General features: G+C 39.7%; 1 protein-coding gene across 1 annotated transcript in view; it reads right to left on the bottom strand.

Annotated features, from left to right (window-relative positions):
- Positions 1 to 24,000, bottom strand: part of b4galnt3b (beta-1,4-N-acetyl-galactosaminyl transferase 3b) — a 117,736-nt gene that overhangs the window by 75,222 nt on the left and 18,514 nt on the right. The window contains 1 exon segment of the mRNA XM_052030002.1: positions 2,165 to 2,271. Within this exon segment, the coding sequence (XP_051885962.1) occupies positions 2,165 to 2,271 (107 nt within the window).

Genomic DNA, 24,000 nt, shown 5'->3' with positions numbered 1-24,000 from the left:
TATTCAGAAAAATAAATATGAGATACAATGCTTTTTAATGATTTTTTTAAGAAAATACATATGTATTTCACACACCATAGAAGTCCATCGACAGTCAGCTTATTTAAAAAATTCAGTGACATTGACCACATTGAGCAAAGTCGCCGTGGATCTATGTGGCATGTGGAATTTCCTCCCAGCAAAGGATGTGCCAAGAACCACAAATGTGGAAAATTCAAGTCAATAGAACCAGAAATAGAAAAAAAATACAACGTTCTCTGCTGAAGAAGAAAAGTGTCAATTTATTTTCAGTAGAGATGCTCAGTTTGCTTTTAGCTTGCTGTGGAATGGCTTGGTGATTTAATAACAACTGCAAAATTAACCAGCACTGAAGCAAGCCATTCTGCCCACTCTGCCTGTGCCATCTCTTTAGTGGATGTGCAATTTATTCCATTCTCCTGTCCTTTCCCCAAAGTCCTAGGTCCTTCAAAAATTTAATTCCTTTACATATAAAACTGCTGAATCCGCTTCCATTTTGGACAGTGGAACACAACCCATTCTATAAAATAAATTTGCTCATGTTAGCTGTGTTTTTTGCTAATCACCTTAAATATGGCTACATTGCTTCTGTCACTGAAAACAAATTCTCCTCAATTACAACATTAAAACTCTTCATCATTTTGAAGACTCCTATCCAATTTTCTCTATTTTAGGAGAACCAGCACAGCTTTTCCATCTCTTCACACAGCTGAATCTCTTATTCTTGGTGCCATTCTAATTAATTACTTTTGCGCCTTAACTGACAGAGAGCGACCTTGAGAGAGGTGGGTGGATGGAGAGAGGTGGGCAGTGGGGGAAGAGGCAAAATAACAAGAGAGATGAGGGTGGGTTGGAGAGAGGAGGTGGGCAGTATGGGTCCTGAGAAGCTGGTAGGCTTGGGGGAAGGGGGAACGAGAGGAGGAGGTTGGGAGAGGGAAAAGAAGAGGGAGGCTTGGTGGGGAAGGGGGGAAAGAGGGACACCGGGGCTTGGGGGAGGGGAGGAGGGGGGTTAGTGGAGACTAGGAAAAGAACAGAACAAGGTGCACTGAAAATGAAATATCCTGACAATGTCATATATCTCAGCATGTACAACGGTTCCCTATAGCAAAATGCATAAACAGACTATCTTCAAAACAGAAAAGGGGGCAGTTTTATTTTCTCTTTCTACTTCCACTTCCCAAAGCTACACAATTGAGCCTGGTAGCTCATTAAGTAAGAAACTTAAAAAGCTAGAAACTCTTTTTGTATTTCTTCTAAGGACCCTTATGGTATCCAAGCAAGAAATCAATTGAAGACTCTAAATCTCAAATGTAAATTTGGTGAGCAATATTGCCATTTCTTAAGTTATTGTTTGAAACTGTTGCTTTACTGATCTAAAAAGGAAAATCATAACAAGAGGAAAATTAATCTATTAATTAATTCCCAGTGGTGATAGCACTGAAGCTCCATTAAAGGTTGTTCAATAGATTACGTAGTTTGGGATCAATCTATGCTGAATTACATCACTAACGTTGTATTGTCCATTAGAGGTTATAAATTCCTAGAGGAAAGGAAGCCGAGACAGCAGGCTGCTGTGTGTACGCTGGTTCCTCCCCACGTAAAATGCATATGTAGATATCGATGAGGATACCGGCAGAGTTGGCCATTCATTAGCTAAAATAATATGCATGAAAGCTTAGCACTTGGATGTGATACAAGAGGGCTGCTGGCAACTCTTCAACCAGCAAAAACCAAAATAGAAGGCCATGAAATGAACCTTTTTAGTTAATCATTCATCAGGTAATAATGGAAACCTAAAGAAATATTTTCATTCAAAGCCATAAACAGATGTAATTCCAAGACACTTAACAGAAATTTCAAAACATCGTTCTAACCAGGAAAAATTAAGACTAATGCTTCATCTACTGCTTTTAACATACAAAGCTGCAAGACAAACAAGGTGATGTTGCACCCTCCAGAGATTACAACTGCCTAATCAGAGAGTTTTCAATGTAACCTCAGAGGAAGCAAAAACGCAAGCACCTTGGAGGCGCCCTCTTTTCTGGTTATATTAATTTTTTTCTCATTAATATCTGTGGAAGGTATAGCAGCTGTAAAAAAAATGAAATAAATCAACAACAAAAATAATTAATTACCACAAGATTACCTCATTTACTGCATCATCCTTTCTTTGGTTATAGTACTCCAAGTCCCGATCAACACCAGGCACTTTGTTCCTTTGTCCGTATAACTGTTTCCTCCAGTTACTGAATTCTAAAAAGGCAGATGCAAATCAGTACATTACAAATTTGCAAAAATGACAAGTACCAAGAAATTAATAAGGAAACAATTTATTGTCAGATTACTTCTTTCCTCGGGGACAGTATGGAGGAATAGTAAAACTGTTGCTTGCAAATTCATAAGAAAAGAATCAAGTCAGGAAAAATTTGACCCATTAAGACTCATTAAAGCTTCCATCATATCGTCTCCTTGCAACATGAATATTACAATGTCCTTCCCTCTAATTAGCATGCTTGGTAGATTATTCTAAACGTTTATCACTGAATAAAAGAACATTTTGCCTGTTAACAGAAATCTACTTCTTACTGATCTTCTGTCAAGTATTAACCCAAATTCAATATATTATGTACAGTACATTAATCAAATGGCACAATATAACCTCTCAATTAATCTTTTTGATCTATCATTTTGCCTTGTGCACATAGTCAAGATTGGCTTGTGCAGTAATATACGTGAAGCAAATCATTGTCTTCTTCATTCGCAGGTCATCAGGACTGAAGGCAACTTGCTTTCACTCTAGTTCTGTGGGTACTGAGGTAACTGATGAGACCACCTAAGACCATTATGGGACATGCAAACCTGACCATAGATGCGGCAGGAAGTGCTTGAAGAGGTAGTTTTTGTTGGGTGATGCACTCCTTCCACTGTAGAGGCTGGGCTTCCTGACACCATGAACTTGAGGCTTTCCGTGCTGACCTGAATGTTCCTTCTACAATTTGGTCACAAGGCAGGGATTCCCAGGAGTCAGTGGGAATGTTGCTTCTTTCTAAGCAGCTTTGGAGACCTCCTTGAATCATTTCCTCTGTTCACTTGATAATCTCTTTCCATAAAAGAGCTCAGAATAGTGTGTCTGGTTCAGGAGTCTAGAGTGTGCATGTGAAATGAGTCGGCCTACCTAGCTGAGCTGACTGCGTCTTATTTAGCTTCAAATGCTGTGGACGTTGGGCTGGGAGAGTACACTGATGTGGGCTCACTTATTTTGCCAGAGGACTTTGTTGGATCAGAATTGTGATATCTCTCCCATGCCTTTGGGGTGGTAGAGTTGTCATCAAATTGATGGCAAGTTGGAATTCAGACTCTGAATGCATGCAAATGCAAACGTTGTCTATATATTGCAGTTAACCACTGAGGTTGGGGTAACCTTGGTTCTGCAATGGGGGCAATCCATTAGTTTTGTAGGTTAGTTCCATTCCAGTGGTGAGGTGCAGACTTGCGACGAGGAGGATTAAGAAAAGTGATGGGGTAAAGATGCATCCATGCTTCACGTCAGTCTTTGCTGAGATTGGTTCTGTTGTGGATCCCTTGGTTAGGCTCACAGCTTGCATGTCATCATGAAAAAAATACAAAACTCAGGTCAATTTCTGCTGGGAGCCAAATCTGAGGAGTGTACTCCATGGTTGCTCTTAATTGATAGTCAAATGCTAATGAGGTCGAAAAAGGCAAAGTGCCCTGCACTTGTCTTGGAGGTATCATGTGCTGAAGATCATGTCAACTGTACCTCTAGATTGTCAGAATCCATACTGCAGTTCAGGGAGCAGCTCTTCTGCTGGGAGGAAGCATTGAAGATGATGCAGGTGATGATATTTTCTGTGGCAGACAGTAGGGAGACCTCTCTGTAGTTACCAGAATCAGATTTCTCCTTTCTTGAAGATGATCATAATTATACTGCTGAATTCCTCTTTAATATCTTCCTCCTGCCAGATATCAATGCGTATGAGTTTCTTTTTGACCACCACCAAGTTTTGGAACTTAAGCAGGAATCTATTTGCTCCCAAGGCCTTGTGTTTTATCTGATATGTCATCATTTTGACTTCTTGTCAGTCAGAATTGGTGACAAGACTGGACTGAATGGTTTTCATTGAGGACAGTATTATGGTTGAGGGGTTCTCTTTCAAGTGGATGCCAGCTGTCTCTGAGTCTGCCCTTGATAAGTTCACTTCTATTCCTGGCTCTCAATGGACTGATCAGCCATGATTCTATTGTATGGTGGAGCAAGCAAGGGCCTGAATGGCCTATTCTGGATATGAGGGGGTTAGCCTATGAGGAGAGATTGAGTCTTCTGGGACTATACTCGCTGGAATTCAGAAGAATGAGAGGGGATCTTATAGAAACATGTAAAATTATGAAAGGGATAGATAAGATAAAGGCAGAAAGAGTGGAACTAGGGGACATAGCCTCAAGATTCGGGGGAGTATATTTAAGACAGAGATGAGGAGAAACTGCTTTTCCCAGAGAGTAGTGGATCCGTGGAATTCTCTGCCCAGGGAAGTAGTGGAGGCTACCTCATTAAATATATTTAAGACACAGTAAGATAAATTTTTGCATAGTAGGGAAACGTTCTTATGTTCCTGTTGCCATTTCTTATGGTTTTTCTTTTATTGTTTCACCACAATTTGCATATTGCAACTGATATACCTGCCATCAATTTCCTCTTCTGATTCCATCTATATGCATAACATTCAGCGTGCAGTTATTCAATCGACTAATTGAATAGTTTTTCAAATCTTTTACTGTATTCTCACTTGTGTTCAGTAACTTTGGCTGCTTACAGCTAATTATGTATGCAGGTCACATACACAGATTGAAATTAAGCATGACCGCCTTGACAATCCTCTCAACACATTCCACAGGTTGGCATTACTCAAAGGTTTTCCTGTATTTATACTTAAGCAACTTATCCAAAGCCACTTACTATTTTAAGAGACCTGGGACTTGAAAAGTCTTTCGTATGTTATTTTAAGAATTGCTTTCATAAAGTGTAATGCTCTTCAATTCAACTATACTAAAACAAGCATACTACAGACCCTCAACCCAATTTATAGATACAAATCCCCGTAACGTGCTGGTCCCAAAAATCCTCCGAGACAATATTGCAAGATATTAATTAGAGAGAATAATATTTCTGAGAAATAATGCCTTGGTACTTAACAATTTTATCCAATTTTCAATTTCTCACAATACTGGTAGGCATTTTCAACCTTGTGCACTTTGCTTCAATGCTATTGCCTTTACTAATTAATTTTCAACTTGCTTCAGAACAACCTACATTCCTTCCAGAGCCCCTTTCAACATACCAAAATAGACCTGTTAGACCACCTATCTTTTCCTATCAGATGGTGCGACCTTCACATATCAGCATTTCTCCCTTAGCCTCTCAAAAAGGTTAGATAAAAGGAAGAGTTTAGAAAGAGGGGGTGGAGGAAAGAACAAAAGAAAAATAAACACAGAAAATGCTGGAAACTCTCAGGAGGTTGAGAAGCATCCGTGGAAAGAGAAGCATTAGCCTAAGTGGGAGTTTGCAAAGAGTTAACATTTCAGATCAGAGAAGAGACTGTAGATCAAAGACATGACAGGAAAAACAAGTTAGGCTTAAATTGCAGAGAGATTGGAGGAAGGATTGATGGGATAAAAAAAAATTATCTCTGATAGAAGGAAAGCAGGAAATTCCCAGCAAGTCTGTAGAGAGGGAAAAAAATGAGTTAATATTACAGACAGGTTAAAGCTAGTTATCTCAAAAGTTGAAAACAATATCAAGCCCTGAAGGCTGCAGCTTTCCCAGATAGAAGATGAAGTGCTGTTCCTCAAGCTTATATTGGGCTTCTTTAGATCAGTACAGAGTGGGAGCATAAAAGAGAAATAAAACAATATGGTCAGTCACCCTTTCAAATAAATGAACGCATTTCATAAAGCAATCATCCCATCTATATTTCACTTCTCCAATATCAACGAGACCACATTATAGGCACTAGATGCAATATACTAGCTTGGTAGAAGTGCAGGTGAATCTCCACTTCACCTGAATGACCATTTGTATCTTTGGATGACGAGATGAGTTGGCTTAAGAGAACAGATGTTGCATCTCCTGCAGTTAAATGGGGAAATACCATGAGTTGGTGGCGATGGAAGAGCGGACCAGGGAGTCATGAAAGAACGGTCCATAAGGGGAAGGTGTGTCTGGTGGTGGATGCAGTCAAGGGTTCTGTTATAGCAAAGGAGAAGCCACAGTTCAGGGAAAAGGATGACATCTCAGAGGCACCCATGTGGAAAGTCTCTCAGAGCAGATGCCACAGAGACAGGAATGGGAGAATGAAATGGAGTCCTTACAGGAAGCAGGGTGGAAGGATTTATAGTTAAGATAGCTGTGGGCAAAGGAGATGTCCAAATGGGTAGAAGGTTAGTGTATTGTTATATCAAATTATACTACGGCAGGATTGTCCTATCTGAGCACTAATCTGAAGTAAACATCCCTGGTGCTGTATGCAAACTGATATATAGCAGTCAAAATTTGCCTAGCACAGTGTGTATTGCCATGCAATAGTTCCATACAGAATTTCAAGAATTCAGGATGTGCAACTCTGGAGCCACACCGGAAAACCTGAGAGACTTCAACGTAAAACGTTATATGGAATACTCTGTGGGTTGTCAATATCCACCATATCCTCAGCCAACACAGCAACTGCAACTTCCATATCACCAATGTAACAGCAGTAATAACAAAGGAACACAGAGGCTCAACGATCAGAAATATGTGGAATGCTATCATCTGCCAGTTCTGCTTTCAACAACTTTTTTTTTTGTTAATCTTAATTGCCCAGGAAACTAGGGCTGAAATTACATTTGGGCATCACTGTAATATAAGGAAATGCATCAGTAAATCTGTGTTTAGTTCTTCTTATTTGGTAATTCCACAGGGTCAAGGTGCTTTGTTTCCATTACAGTTCTCTGAGATCTGAGATGACCAATGAGCTGGAGCTTCAAAGGGAATGATTAGATTCTTCTATATTTCTTGAGCTTAGCCTTGATCTCCGTGTGCTTCCAGAGAGATTCAAAGTGCTTAATACCTTATGATATGCTTCTTCATGACTTTAAACTGTTTTGGATCTGGGATTCCTGGCGTTACATTTTTTGAAGGTGTTTTATAAGAAACATCTTCATTATCCATCTGGAGTCAAGCTTACCATGACAGAGCTCAGAGTAGAATGATAGCTTTGCGAATCTACCATCATGTACACAGATGTTATGGCCCACTGACTGAATGCGATCAGAGGATGTTGCCAACGGGAAAGGGATACTGACATTGGTTTGCCTATCCAATCAGTGGATTTGGAGGGAAGACTTTGCAGACGCCACACTAGTGGTACATCTCTGGCATTTTGAAGTGCGTACAATGAGATACCCTCATCTCTGACACTCACTGGAGGGCAGGGATCATTGCTGACCTGTATACAGGCATGGCTCCAATAGTTTGCCTCTTGACGTCCATTGACAACACCTATACCGGGGCTCCTTAATGCTACAACTGCCTCGATGTTAAGGGGAACCATTCTTTTCCTTCTGTGTTTGGACCTGTGATGAGGTTCAGAGCTGAGATGTCTTGGTGAAGCCCAAACTAGACATCAATGAGCTGCCATTTGATGGTACCGTTAACAACACCTTCCACCGTGTTAACGAGTGTACACTGATTGCAGAATAAGTTAACTGGACAAGATTTGTCCAGCCTTTTGTAAAGAGAAGATAGCTGGGAAAATAGCTTAGTACTGATGAATTGATGACCTTTAATGACCGCTGAAGAAAGTTTCATGACATTGTCATCCTTAAGACTCTCCTGTGCAGTTTTTGACTATAAATGAAGTTCTGGTGCACTTACTTATTGGGCCAGAGCATCTGGAGTTCCCTCCTGAGCATTATCCTCTCCATTACTTGCTTAAAGATTTTAAAAGTTCAAATTGCATCTGGTTACAATCTCCTACTTCCTTTCCCAGTTGCTGTAAAATTCCTTGTGCTTTGGTTTGGCATGAACAGCACAAGGATCTATATATATACCCATAAAATTACATATTTTAAAAAAATCAGTTTTAAAATCTGCCTCTGCACTGCAGCTCAGCAAATGGAGTGTCAATACGCTTTTGAACTATCCTGTGACCTGTGATATTTCATTTTGTGCCAGAGAAGTTTGAACCTTATTCTTATTTTGGCTTTCTGTGGAGGGCAGGGAGAAGAAAAATCCCATTGCTCCTCAGCATTGATTTGAGAAAATGCCAAATTTAAATTTGCAAATGGTTATCTGATGTTGTTGAGTGATGCTTTAATTATAGTTCCTCCTAGCTTAGATTGAGTTCAAACTTCATAAACAATCCTGGGGCCAGGATTATCCATTCGTATTGCTGATTTTGCAGTTTGGATTAGAGCATTATCTAGTTACTTATGACAAGGTCAAGAACCTGGGCTTTGAAAATGTTTGACTGAGTCTTTTCTCTGCTAGAAGTGCCAGTCTTGGCTTACTGGTATTCTCAGAGATTTAAGCAGATATGGCTGCCAATTTATTGCTATGCTGAGACAGCATTGTTACACTGTTGGAGGTGTCATCTTTCCCAAGTGATATTAAATCAAAATGCGAGTGGTCTCTTGGCTGAATGTCAAAGATCCCAGGGCACTCTACCAAAAGAGTTGGGACGTGCTCTGGTTTCTTGGCCAATATTTATCCCCAAGTCAATGATCTCATCGTCACTTATTTCATTGTTGTTTGTGGAACCTTGCACCAGTTCCTTTGCTGATGCATGAGTGGATGAGCCTCATTGGAAGGCCAACAATGGCATGAATGAGCATTTCGGCAGCAGCTGACCGAGGTGGAGCAATCAAGGTGACTTTATAGAGATGCAAATACGAGGCCTTAGAGATGATGTGGATGCATAGTCTTAAATTAATCTTGGGTCAGATATGTCATCAAGGTTGTAAACAGTCTATGATTCCATGTTACACAATAGATTGGAAGAGCAATGGGTCAGCAGCTGGGTAACAGAATTTGTGATGGAGACCAAAGACCATGGCTTTGAGAGTACCAAAATTTCTACTATTATACTTCAATAAAGCAGGTCGACAAATTAAAGTGAGTGGAGGGGTCAAGTCAGATGGTGGCGAGGTGGAGGTGTCATCAGTGTACTTATTCTAACTGATGATGCATTGCTGATGGGCAGCAAGTAAGTAACAATTTGTTTTTGGTTGCTCCTTTACAATTTATAGAACCATTGAACAGTACAGCACAATACAGGCCCTTTGGCCCACAATGTTGTGCCAACCTTTAAACCTCACCTAAGACTATCTAACCCCTTCCTCCCACATATCCCTCTATTTTAAATTCCTCCATATGCCTATCTAGTAATCTCTTGAATTTAACCAACGTACCTGCCTCCACCACCGCCCCAGGCAGCGCATTCCATGCCCCAACCACTCTCTGGGTAAAAAACCTTCCTCTGATATCTCCCTTGAACTTCCTACCCATTGCTTTAAAGCCTTGCCTTCTTGTATTGAGCATTGGTGCCCTGGGAAAGAGGTGCTGGCTGTCCACTCTATCTATTCCCCTTAATATTTTGTACACCTTTATCATGTCTCCTCTCATCCTCCTTCTCTGCAAAGAACAAAGCCGTAGCTCCTTTGGTCTCTCCTCGTAATGCATACTACCTAAACCAGGCAGCATCCTGGTAAATCTCCTCTGCACCCTTTCCAATGCTTCCACATCCTTCCTACAATGAGGCGACCAGAACTGGACACAGTACTCCAAGTGTGGTCTAACCAGAGTTTTATAGAGCTGCATCATTACCTTGCGGCTCTTAAATGCGATCCCTCGACTTATGAATGCTAACACCCCATAAGCTTTCTTAACTACCCTATCCACCTGTGAGGCAACTTTCAGGGATCTGTGGATATGGACCCCCAGATCCCTCTGCTCCTCCACACTACCCAGAATCCTGCCATTAACTTTGTACTCTGCCTTGGAGTTCGTCCTTCCAAAGTGCACCACCTCACACTTCTCCAGATTGAACTCCATCTGCCACTTTTCAGCCCAGCTCTGCATCCTATCAATATCCCTCTGCAATCTTCAACAATCCTCCACACTATCCACACCACCACCAACCTTTGTGTTGTCTGCAAACTTGCCAACCCACCCTTCTACCCCCTCATCCAAGTCATTAATAGAATTTCCACCAGCTCCATCAACATTCCACCACCAGGCCCATTTTCCCTCCTCTTCCCTTTCAGTATTTGAAGGGATCACTTTCTTTGTGACTGTGGTTCACTTTTCCATCCTCACCAATCACTCCTCTTCTTATGGTAGATTCCCATGCAACTACACCCACCATTTCACCTCTTCCCTTCTCACATCCTGGGACCCAGACAGTCTTTCCAAGTGAAGCAGTGGTTCAATTGCACTTCGTTCAATCTAGTTTACTGAATTTGGTGTTTAAATGTGGTCTTCTCTACAGCAGAGAAACCTACTGTTAGAGTGAGGCCCAATGAAATTGAGGAAAAGCAGCCGATCTTTCATCTGGTTATGTTGCAACCTTCCAGATTCAAATTCGCCAGCTTTAGGTCACCCACTCTTTCTGTCCGTCTTTATCAGAACTGGCTATTTCTGCAGTCATCAATCTGTAATTTTGGCTCAGTTTTTTCTCTCCATTAGTACAGACTAACCTTCTGTACATGTCCCACAGCCTTGGTATGAGCACAAATAATACAGACACAGTCATTTCATTCTAAATGCCACATTAAACCATGTGGTGTCACGCCATCAGAGATTTTCCCTTTGTTCTAGCCATCCCTCCCAACCTGGGGTCTTGGAACTGAAGCATTAATTTTGTGTCTATTTCCACAAATGCTACCTGACCTGCTGAGTGCTTCCAGTATTCTCTGTTTTTATTTCAGATTTCCAGCATCTGCACTTTTTGTTTTTTTAAAATCAAATCAAAGTGCTCTTTTTCCTCTCAGTTTGACATTAAAAGGTCGCAAGTGTATTTTTGAAAATCTGAGGAATTCGCCCCAAAGAATATCTTTCCTCTAAACACCCAGCTTTACCTGGCTATTATCATGTATGCATTCATGGGATATAATTATGTGTGAATTGGCTGTTAAGTTACAATGACGACACTTAAAAATGGCATCATTAGCTGTAAAGTGTTTTATGGCACATTGATGGCATGAAACTATTAGTTCAAGTCTTTATTTTAATGAAACATCTCAGCACATACAGTTGTAACTCTGCAAGGCCTGTCAGAGTTCAGTAACAGCCATTCAGCTTGCTTGCACTTTAAATCCATGCACCTGTTGCAATCAACTTGCAAATTCCAAAATGTGTGCTTGGTACGTGAAGAGGATTAAATGCTGACATACCCTTATTAAGCCTCCAGTTTTACCACACTGGTGTTGCTCATTCCCAAGCTGAAATATCTTTCACTGTGAACAATACAACTGCACCAAAATAGGTTCTTCCTCCCTCCCCCTGACCCCAAAAGGTGCACACAAAAATTCACAACTGCTTCCAGTGATCCCAAAGGATTAAATATATAAAAAATATTTTTGAGTATGTCTTGCTTTCACTCAGTTCAGTATGTTCTTTGGTGGTTTGTTGAGGCCAATGTGGAACTCACAGACACTGTCGCTACTGGAGCAAGGTATGCTTTGCAGGGCAGAGTAGTTTGGGAGGTGGTGCACTCTTCCAATGCTTAGGGTGGGCCTCTGTATACACCAGGGACTTCAGGATCTCAGCACCATCTGGAATGCTCCTTCATTATTTCGAGTGGTCATGGACCAGGGAATTCCATGAGTTGGTGAGGATGATATAATTTTTCCAAGGTAGCTTTCAGAAACACTTTGAATCATTTCCTGTTTACTCAGTAATCTTTTATGTCTCCATCAATAATGGCTTGGAGCTTGGCCTCTGAATGTGTGCATATGCAAAAGATCATCGGTATGCTGCAACTCAATGTCTGAAGTTGGTGTGACCTTGGTTCTGGAGTACAGGCAACATATTTTAAATGGTTTCCCCAATGGTCCTCCAGACTAACTCCTCTCCATCAGGAACCTGGTTGAAGGAGAGGCGCAACACTAAGACGACATCAATGTAGGGCCATGCACAGCCTTGCTTGACACCAGTCTGCACTGAGATTGGATCTGTTGTAGATCCACTGGTTATAATCAAGACTTACTCTGACTATAGGAGTGGTACCAGAGGACTGCCAATATTGTATTGTTGTTTAAAATGCAAGAAGAGATAAATCAAAAAACGAAAGGCCAGTAGGTTTATTATTGGAATCCATTCTAGGGGCAGTACAAACTTCCATTTAGAAAGGTACAGTTAAACAGGGATAGTCAATACAAACTTGTCAGGGAATGCCATATCCAAATAAGTTGATAGAATTCTTCGAGGAGTAAACAAGGAGAGCCAATCAGGGCAGTCCATTTGATGTCATCAACCTGGACTGTAGCAAGGTTTTTGACAATGTCCCATACTGCAAACTAATCAAGACAGTTAAAGCCCTTTGAATGAAAGGTGTCAAAAGAGTGACAAATTGGATCCAAGTCCAGCCCTATGGCAGGCAGCAGGAAGCAATGGCAACGAGGAGGCCATTATCAGGGTGGGGGGGGGGGGGGGGCACAGAGCTAAATGCTTGCTCCCTTGCTTTTTGTAAAATGTATTTGTGTCCCCCAATAACCAGTGGGAGATAAAGAGATGATATTGGTAGTTTATGGACAGATGTAAAAGCAACAGGATAGCTGTAGTAATATTGACTCGGGCTCCCTTAGTGCTACAGGCTTAGATGGGGCAGAATTTGTTTGGTGCATCCAGGGTGATATAGAGTGTAGATAGTTGTTTGTGATGTAAATGAATGATTTGGATGAAATGTAGGTGGGCTGATTGGTATATTTGCAGATGACGCAAGAACTGGTGGAGTTGTGGATAGTGAGGAAAGTTGTCAAAGGATTAAGCAGGATATAGACCAGTTGGAAAAGTAGGCAGAGAAATGGCAGGTTGAGTTAATCCAGACAAGTGTGAGCTGTTACACTTTGCGAGGTTAAATGCAAGAGGAAAGTATACAGTAAGTGGCAGGACCCTTAGGACAGGAGGGATTTTGGGGTCGTTAGCTCCCTGAAGGTGGCAACACAAATAGATAGGGTGGTAAAGAAGGTATAAGGCATAACACACCGACCAATGAAGGGAAGTAAGTATAAAAGTAGGGAACTCACATAACTGTATAAAACTCTGGTTAGGCTGCATGTGGAGTACTGCACTGACTTCTGTTCATCCCATTAGAGGAAGGATGTGGCGACTTTGGAGAGGGTGCAGAAAAAGTTCACCAGCATATTTCCTGGATTAGGGAGTATTAGCTGTAAGGAGAGGTTGGACAAACTTGGATGGTTTTCTCTGGAGCATCAGAAGCTGAGGGGTGACCTGATAGACCTGAAAGAAGTATATAAAATTATGAGAGGAATAGATAAGGTAGATAGTCAGAGCAACCCCCCCCTCCCCCCACCGAGGGTGAAAATGTCAAATACTAGGGGACATAGCTTTAAGGTGAGAAGGGAAAAGTTTAAAGGAGATTTACAGAGGAGGTGGTGGAAGCAGATACAAATGTAGAATTTAAGAGGTATTTGGACAGGCACATGAAGAGGTAGGGAATAGAGGGATACGAACCTTGTGAGGCAGATGGGGCTGAAGGGCCTGTTCCTGTGCTGCACTGTTCTATGTTCCGTGATTTAGACCAAAACGTAGGGGAGTTTGCAGATGATATATTAAAAAAAGGCCACATGGCTGACAATGAGAAGAAAAGTTTTAGGCTGCAGGTCTGGTCAGTTAGTCAGAAAAGAGGCTAATGGAATTTAATACAAAAGAGTGTGAGGTAATGTATTGAAGGGGTGGGGGTGGGGAGTGCAAACAAGGGAATTACATTAAATATAAAGATAATGAGTGGTGTAGAGGAACAGAAGGATCTCAGGGTTACGTCCATAGGTCACTATTAGGTAATAAAAAAGGTCAATAAGATGGTTAAAAAGGCATGCAAGAGGCTTTGCTTGTCCAGTCTTCCCAAATTGCTGAAATGTTCGATCCCAGGTAACATCCTGGAGAACCTACTCTGCACCCTCCAGTGCAAACACATCCTTCCTATGGCATGGCAACCAAAACTGCACACTATGTGGTGAACATTTTATTATTAATTTTCTGCAACATAAAACCTGTTATCTGTAACATTTTCCTCTTCTGATAAAAGACCATTAACCCAATATGTTAACTCTGTTTCACTGTCCAGACTGTCTGACGTGGAGTATTTCGAGCATCTACTGTTTTTAGTTCAGATTACCAGCATATGCAGTATTTTGCTTTTGTGCTATAAAATTGAAATCTTCTGCTTGCCACGTAGCTTAAGCCCAAAGTCTTGCATCACTGCACCAATTCATTCTGATCTACAGCTTTGTGCAGTTGTAATGACTAATTACAGAAATAACAGGCATATTAGTCAAAAAAATTAGGAAAGTACAGAGATTCTATACAGTCTATTCCTGTTAATTCAACGTCAGGATTTGCTTTAAAGATAGTCCAGCAATAAAATCCTTCTTCTAAATACAGCATCCTCTCCTGTATAAATATATTTAACTGTACTCAGTACTTGAGCAGTGGTCTAACTACTGTTGTATAGAGTTCCAGGATAAGCTCCCTGTTCTTTTATTCAAAGCTTCACTAATAAAAAAAAATCACTCAGATGGATCTTAACCCCTCTATTGGCCTGTCCTGCAAGGATCTGTGGATATAACTCCACACTATCAACATCCTTCCCTTTACTGTACATTCTCTTGCCTTGTTGCACTTCCCCAGATGCATTACCTCACTCTTGCCTGGCTTAAATTTTATTCGCCATTTTTCTTCATTTTTAATTTAAATTAACAGATAAATTGAAATTAAGGAGCTCAGAAATATTAATGTACAGCCTATTTTAAGAATAAAATGGGAGACTGGTTAGAAAGAAAGACTATGATATCATACGCATCACAGAAATCAAATTCAAAAATGACACAAGTTTGTTAAATGCACAAAAACTTTAGTGTGTATTTGCACTAGATCCGATAAACAGTTTTAGTCTTTGGAGGGCAATCTGTAAGAAGTTGTGGATAGCTCACTGTAACCAAAAGTGGACTGTACAACTGCATTTTAAGCAGAATGAGGGATTGGAAAAAAAATCCCAGAAGGAGACAATAAGTCTGCAAAAATATACTAGTACAGCCAAACCAGATAACCATGCATAATTCCAGTGCCATACCATAGCTAAAATATCCAGCAATTCTGAAGGATCTCCTCTGGCTTTGATCCAATCCCTACTTGTGTGCTATTATTCTCAAAAGCTATTTTACTCTGGGGGATTATTTTCTTGGCTGTTTTTTATTGACTTAGCCACTTGAGTTTAAAGGCTACGCCATGGAAGCAACTACAGGACAATTATACCCAAAATGAAGAATGTAACTAGGAATATAGCTTTGCCAATTGGTTGGTAATTAGCTTATGTTTGTCAGGCCAAGCCTGGTAGAACTGAGAAAATTGTTTCACAGATCTGCTGTTGTTCCTAAACATTCCAAAGTAATACATCCATTATCTGTTTCAATAATATGCAAAACTTAACATCATATTCCATCTTTTAAATCCTGCTTGATCTGAAGAATTTGAATTAATCTCAATTACCCATTCCCAATACAATGAGGGATTGGCTGTTAGGAAATTTTACCCGCACATAACCTTACTAACTATTGTCCCGTTTTTGAAAATTCTTACACATGGAAACATACTTCATAAACATATCAAACTGTAATTGTACCTTCCACATAAGTATAGAATGTTTGTGGTATTTTTTAAAAATGGGGGACCGGTTCTGTTTTTGCATCTTTAACTAAATAACCCTGTTTTCTGACCCCATTTCATTCAAAGGGTCCACTTAGTCTTCCCTTGAACCATGCAATGAGAGATTGCCATTAACTTGCACATTTCAGTTCCATTCATAAGATTCACTTCAACCTTGCATTCTGCAGGGAATTCAATATTCCTCCATGAAAGGCGAGTTCATCTTTATCTTGATGTAAATTCTACAAATTGCTGGGATGCGCAGTAATATGTTAGAGTTTTTGTGTGAGATCAGGGCTTTTCCCTTTTTCCTCACATTATTATTTTCTTGTTTTACAATTTATAAATTGTAATTACTGCAGAAAAGATTCAATAGATCAAAATACAGTGATATTGTTCAACAACTCCAGGTATAGTCAAAATTGGCTAGTGATCATCTTCTTGTTTGATATTAAGACACAAATTGTGCACAATGGATCTTGTATGCAAAAAGCATCAAACTTCAGTATGATAATGATGAAGAATGACATGAGTAAAGGAAAAAGTTATTTTCTTTGATGGAAGGTTCGAGAACTAGAGGACACAGATTTCAGGTAACTGGCAAAAGTATCCACAAGAAAAAAAACACATGCTTATACAGCAATTTGCTGTGATCTGGAATTCACTATCTGAAAGAATGGCATATTCAGCACTGACTTTCCGAAAGGAGCAAGCTAAAAACCTGAAGGACAAGAAATACAATGTGGGAAAAAGCCCATAAATGAGACTACGTGGGTTGCTCTCAAAAGTCAGCACTGACTTGGATGGTCAAATTAACTCCTTTTGTGATGTACAGATTCTACAATTCAATGACTCTCACCAACTTGAAACAGTTATTTACCCACACCAGGATTTTAAAGATTTCTAACAATTATTGATCACAGCATATTTATTAGCATGGCATTGTGTGAAGACATGAGTATCCTCTGCTTTATGGCATGCTCTATTCCAAATGATCAGTTACAATATAACCAACATACCATCAGATATGAACTTCAACATCAGTTATCAAGAAACCCTTCCTCAGTTGTTCATTCCTTATCCTGAAAATATGTTTATTAATGACATTATCTATTCAAAATGTTATAACTGGCATTAAGACTTAATAAAATTTAACTGCAATGGAAATTTTGCCTCTTTCCCTATAAGATTGCAGGACTAGTGACAGGAAGAAGGTGGAAAGGTGGGTGGGGGGAAAGAGCTGGCAGTCAAAGAAAGAATTTTGTCATTATGTTCTGACCATTATGGAATGGGCAGCATGACAGTACAGCTTGAATTTTTTCTCAGTCAAATTTCTACAATGTAATGAATGTTACATGTCCCTGATGACTCTCAAGAATTTTTACAGATGCACCATAGAAAGTATCCTATCCAGATACATCACAGCTTGGTACAGCAACTGCTCTTCCCAAGACAGCAAGAAATTGAAGAGTTGTGAATGCAGCTCAGTCCATCACGCAAACCTCCATGGACTGTCTACACTTCCCACTGCCTCAGGAAAGCAGCCAACATAATCAAGGATCCCTCCCACCCTGGCCATTTGCTCTTTTCTCCTCCCGCATTGGGCAGAAGATACAAAAGCTTGATAGCATGTACCATCAGGTTCAAGGACACTAAAAGATGAATTCTTGATCTCCCAATCTACATCATTGTGGCCCTTGCACTTTTTGTCTTCCTGCACTGCATGTTCTCTGTAATTGTAGCACTTTATTCTGTATTCCTTTTTACTACGGATGTACTTATGTATGAAATGATCTGTCTGGATGGCATGCAAACAAAGGCTTTTCATTATATTTCAGTATACATGACAATAAAAAAAGCAACCAACCAGTAGATTGATACACATGTAAATTTGAAACAACTGGTATTACAGATATATAAAAAAACAAGAATTTTGATTTATAGATCATATGATAGCTAGGTGACTTGGTGCCAGTCAGAAAATCTGTTTCCTATTTTGTTTTTGACAGCATTTTTATTCTTTCTAGCATATTTTTTCCAATTGGCCCACATGACATCAGAAGTAGTACAACATGTAAACTTCAATTGAAGTGAAAGTCGGAGATCTAAAAAAAACAAGAGTTTTTACTTGCCATTCACTAGGTTGGGGAGGGGGTAGAATTCATTTACTTTTCCTTCAGCCAACAGGAACAGACAAAAGCAGGCACGGCACTGTGCAGACACATACGGACAGTTCCCTGGCAACTCCTGCCTTGAGTGCCTGGCTGCCGCCCAGGAAGATTGCAAAGGACATGCCTTCCAAGGGCAATGTTCTTCATCATCCTATCCAGTCCCCAGTAAACCCCTAGGAGCGCTCCCCTGCACACATTCCATCACTGCCTATCCATTCATTCAACAGCAACAGTCCCCAGTTAGAAGAATGTTGCTGTATTCTGGTACATCCCTTTAACAGCAGTTTGAAGGAGTATACCTGGCGAGTTATATAGTGACAGCTGAGAGAACTTAATACACATCAATAGAGAACTCAGAGCCGAATTTTACAATATCAGTTTCAGCACATCAGGAATCACAAAAATGATGTTCTAATTACCTTGTTATTGCAGTTCTCATTCTTTATGTGACTCTTACACTAGGGAGAGGTCCACAACATGGCCACTTTTTTGGTGTTAAAACAATGAAGCAATTTCTAAGCCACAGTACTTTTACTCTCACACAACTGTCAAGCTAAGAAGTTATAAATATTCAGATCTATCTGATATTGCAAATTATGGCCCAGAATTTCCATGAAGCAAGCTGCAGTCCATGCTCCCACTAAGCCCATTGAATCAGTTTTAAATCTACTTTAAGCGGATCCCCTGGCCACAACTGCAAGGAAGCTAATTTCAATTTGATAATCCAGTCCTAGCTCAAATGTGACCTTCCAATCACAAATCCTAAAGAAACATGCTGACAGCTGACCATTTCACACTCAAAGTGGGGGAGTGCTTTGGGACCAGTGACCATAATTCTATTAGTTTTAAAATAGTTATGGAAAAACAGAGATGGTGCATAAGTTAAAGTTCTAAATTGGGACAAAGCTAATTTTGAAGGCATTAGACAGGAACTTGGAAAGGTTGATTGGGAAAGGCTGTTTGCAGGTAAAGGGATATCTGACAAGTGGAAGGCTTTTAAAAGTGAGATAGAGACAGTTCAGGGTCAGCATGTTCCTGTTAGAGTGAAGAGCAAGGCTGGCAGCATTAAGGAACCCATGGTTGATGAGGGATATTGAGGCTCTGGTCAGGAAAAAGGAGGCATATGTTAGGTACAGGCAGCTGGAATCAAGCAAATCCCTTGTAGGAGTACACTTAAGAAGGAAATCAGGAGGGCAAAAAGGGGACAAGGTAAGCTTTGGCAGATAAGGTAAAGGAGAATCCTAAAAGATTCTATAAGTATTTTAAAAGCAAAGGGGTAACCAGTGAGATAATAGGTCCCCTTAAGGAATAATGTGGTCAATTATGTGTGGAGACACAGGAGATAGGCAAGGTCTTAAATGAATATTTCTCTTCTGTATTTACGGTGGAGAAGGTCACGGAAGCTAGGAAGTTCAGGGAAGATAATAGCGATGTCTTTAAACATATCCACCTTACAAAAGAGGTGCTGACACTCCTAAAGCACATAAAGGTGGATAAATCTCTAACCAAATGTATCCTGGGACATTGTAGGAAGGTAGGGAAGAAATTGCTGGGGCCTTGGCAGAGATGTTTTTTAATCATCATTACCCACGGGTGAGGTACCAGAAGACTTCAGGGTGCCTGATGTTGTGCCTTTATTTAGGGTGGGCTGTCAGGACAAGCTAGGGAACTACAGGCCAGTGAGCATAACATCAGAGGTGGGAAACTTATTGGGAGGAATTCTGAGAAACAGGATTTACCTTCCTCTGGAAGGACAAGGGCTGATTAGGGATAGTCAGCATGGCTTTGTGTCTCACAAATTTGAATGAGTTTTTTTTTGAAGATGTGACCAAGTGGATTGATGAGGGTCAGAGAGTATCGTCTACATGGACTTTAGCAAGGCCTTTGACAAGGTCCTGCATGGTAGGTTGACCGGAAGGTTAGACCACATGAGATCCAGGGTGAGCTAGCAAATTGGATACAACATTGGCCTGGTGGTAGGAGTCATAGTGTGGCATGGAGGATTGTTGTTCAGATTGGAGGCCTATGAACAATGGTGTACTGCAGGGATCCGTACTGTGTCCCCTGTTGTTTATCATCTATATTAACGATCTGGATGAGAATGTAGGTGGCATGGATGGTAAGCTTGCGGATGACATCAAATTCGGTGGTACAGTGGACAGTGAAGAAGGTTATCCAAGCTTACAAAAGGATCTAGAGCAAATGGGGAAGTGGACCAAAAATGGCAGATGGAATTTAATTCTGTCAAGTGCAAACTGTTGCATGTGGGGAAATTAAAGCAAGGCAGGACTTGCATAGTAAATGGCAAGGCCCCAGAGAGTGCTATAGAACAGAGAGATCCAGGGGTACAAGTACATAGTTCCCTGAAAGTGGCAACGCAGCTGGACAGGGTGGTGAAGAGTTTGGCATGCTTGCCTTCATCGATCAGGCCTCGCTTTTAAGTTACCAGTTCTGACTATGCACCCTTTCACTGTGGCAATTATGGCAAAAATCTAAAACTGAATCTTGATTTTCTCCCACAAACCTTGTACAAAATATAACATGTTCATTTTATTTCAACATACTTCACCTTAAGAGTCAATTTCCTGTGACCTACATGGTAATGTTGCCAGTTAACTTTGAAGAAATGTACTACAGAAAATGAAATAACAATTGCATTTAGCATTTTGAATTACTATTCACTGGGCACTGTGCAGGAATATTCTGTTTAAATAATTAGGATTTGCATTAGAACAAAAAACAAAGACTATCATCAGAACAAAATATTACTCGAATAACCTGCTAAAATGAGATTATGGTGGATGAAGGCAAAAGGTGATAAATTTGCAAACATTGGGTTTTATTTGTAAGACCTTCACCCATGCCAGACAGTCACTACCAAAGCCATAATTACTTTAGAAATACAAGCAATACAATTCATTAATGTCCAGTGCCAAAGAAAGTGGTGGTAGCTGGGTGTTCTTTAAATTTTCCATATAATAAACATGCAGAGTTATTTTCTGTTTCTGACAGCACAAAAAATCTCAAAATATCCACTGACTTCACATCATTTTAAAAAGAACGATGTCATTTTGTATAAACAATTAGAATTAAACCAATTATGAAATTGCAAGTTTCACTAATCATCGTGTTCATTTGCTCATCTCAAATGCATTTTATGGAAAAATCTGATTACTATTTAAATGAAACATCAGACAAATACTATTTCTGTAATTGAGGAACAGCATGTTTTATGAATATGAACCAGCTGCTTCCTCAATAATTGCTTAAATTCTTTAGCCATGAATTCATAGGAATAGAATTTGGTGAGATAAACAGAGCATCTATATTCAAACTATTTATTTCAAACAATCCATTCAAAGCAGTTAACAATTGAAGACTTCAACATTAAAATATTTCAGAAGCACCCAACCTCACTTTTTTACTCATAATGCCATTGCTCAAAAAAGGCCACACATTACATGTATGCATAATCTGATTTGACTTCATAAATAAGTTACGTAAACACAGTTCAATTGCTTGTTTAAAGTATGTTCAATGAATCATTTCCAAAGAGAAAACAGTAGTTAGTGACAAGGAGTGGAAAAAATGCGCAAAGGGCCCAAATTTTGCTGTGGAAATATAAAGGGGCTAATATTGCTCACCATTACTTATGACAGCACCTGATACGTACTTCCAACAATCATGTATGCAATAAAATATGAAAATTCAGGAGCTGAATGTCCATAAATCCAACACTCCTCCAAAACCAATACCACAGCATGTGGATCCCATTTCAAGACATTGTACTGTGTGACATTAGTTTTGAATGCTTTGAAATAAACTCATCAGGTCAGGCATTACCCATTTCAGTTGATATATCTTCCAATGGTGTGCCTGGTCAAGATTGTTCCTACCTCTCTGGTATTGAAAATTAACCTATTCTATTCCTTCAAGAGTTTAATAGTGAGATATTAAAAAAACTTGCATCAACCTCTGGATCATCACAAGGCCAATGTAGCTTTTGCTAGCATTCACTTTCTGTCCCCTTGCTTTAATCTCAGTTCACCCAGTCCTTTTATTCCACATCAAATATTCTGTTCTCCAATGCGATTTAAAAAAAAACTGGCTGACTGCCTTAAGATAAGCTTTGTACTTTTGTTTGATAATTCACCAATCAATATCTCAAGGTGCATCAGCAACCAGTGAATAGAATGCAAGTGAAATCCTCAGAATCATGTTTTAGAAGAACCCTGGCTATTTCCAATTGTCCTCGATTTTAAAGAACCATACAGATATTTATCTAGACACCTAAGATAATGAAAAGGAAGACAACATATACACATTATCATGAAAGGACACGAGGAAGGCAGGAATAAAAAGAAATGGTGGTGTTTCTTAAAATGCTGGCTCAAAGCATTAGTCGAGTGAAAGGATTTAAAAACTGGCATACAAAACCTTTTTGAGCTCCAGTCTTCATTATATATTTTAATCAGTAATCTATTCAAAGCAGTTAAAAATAGAAGACTTCAGCAGTAAAATATTTCAGAAGAACCCAACCCTCACTGGAGCCACAGAGAAGAATTCCATCAAACAAGGCAAAACTTGTGGGGCTTATGAAGCCTGGCTATATTGATGGAGGAGGGGACCATTGCTTCTCAGCTTATTTAGGATTCAGTAAGATTTCAATTGGGTGAGTGTGCTGGAATGAATAGCAAACTTTATTCTCTGCTCTAACCACATTCCAATCCACATTATATAATGCTACTGTTGTTAACAAGTACCACCAGCAAAGGATTCTTATCCTGAACAAAACTTCAGGCAATATTTACTTCAGATGACTACCCAAAATACAGTAGTGAATTATAATTTAATTACTTTTCATTTTGTACACCAAAACCTTAAAGGCATTTAACTGGAACATAATTCTAATAAAGATCCAACTGATTTTGAAGTGTATTATTTCACGTAAAGCTGAGGGAATATACCATGGTCTTTAACTAGCATTCTCCATGAAGATAATTAGTTTTAAAATAAAATTAATCCCACAAAATTACTTCTCACAAAACAAACTTCTGTAAATTTTTTAAAGCTTATCCAACTTTTCGCCTGGAACAGACCAATGCTTCTGTTTCAAACTTTCTACCTGTTAAGAGCAAGTAGCAGTAGAAAGAATTAATGGATCAACAATTAAACCAAGCTAGCTTCACACAAAGACTTGCAGAAAGGTAACTGTTTGCGAAAGATCTTCTGCTGGCTGGGATATCTATGACTAGAAATCATGGCCTAAATATTAGACCAAGGCCTTCCATTTGAATTAGGAAACATTTGCATACAAAAGGATAGCAGAAATTTGGAATTCCCTTCCACAATGCTAATTGTTAATTTTATTTCTAATACTGATAGATTTTATTAACCAAAGGGATATGGAACATGGGGCTAGATCAAAGATCAGATATGACCTCACTGAATGCTAGAGCAAACTTGAGGCCTTGTGACATGCTCCTGTTCTTGTAAAACAAAAAACAACACCAGTACCCATAATTTACATGCAACCAACACATGGCAAGAATGACCAAGACACATCCACAGGATAGTTAAGAAAAAAATTTATACTGATTCATAGAAGGAAATATGAGAGCAGATAAATAATAAAAATTGGTTAAGAAACAAAAGGCTTTAAAAAGACCATCTTAAATTAGGGAAGGGAGGAAGGGGAGAGGTCTTGACAAGCATTTCCCACAGAAAATCAGAAAGCACAAGAACAATGGTGGGTAATTCAGGAACGAAGAGGAGGCCAGAATTCAAGAAGCACAGAAACCCAACCAGAGGAAATTGAAGAAGCAGGAGGGGCAGGATCATGATGAGATTTGAAAATAAATTTAAGATCAAGTG

The sequence above is a fragment of the Pristis pectinata genome, chromosome 15 (assembly GCF_009764475.1).
Source record: "Pristis pectinata isolate sPriPec2 chromosome 15, sPriPec2.1.pri, whole genome shotgun sequence".
Classification (NCBI taxonomy): domain Eukaryota; kingdom Metazoa; phylum Chordata; class Chondrichthyes; order Rhinopristiformes; family Pristidae; genus Pristis; species Pristis pectinata.
Note: the sequence above shows the minus strand (reverse complement) of the source record. Positions and strands in the feature narration are given on the sequence as shown.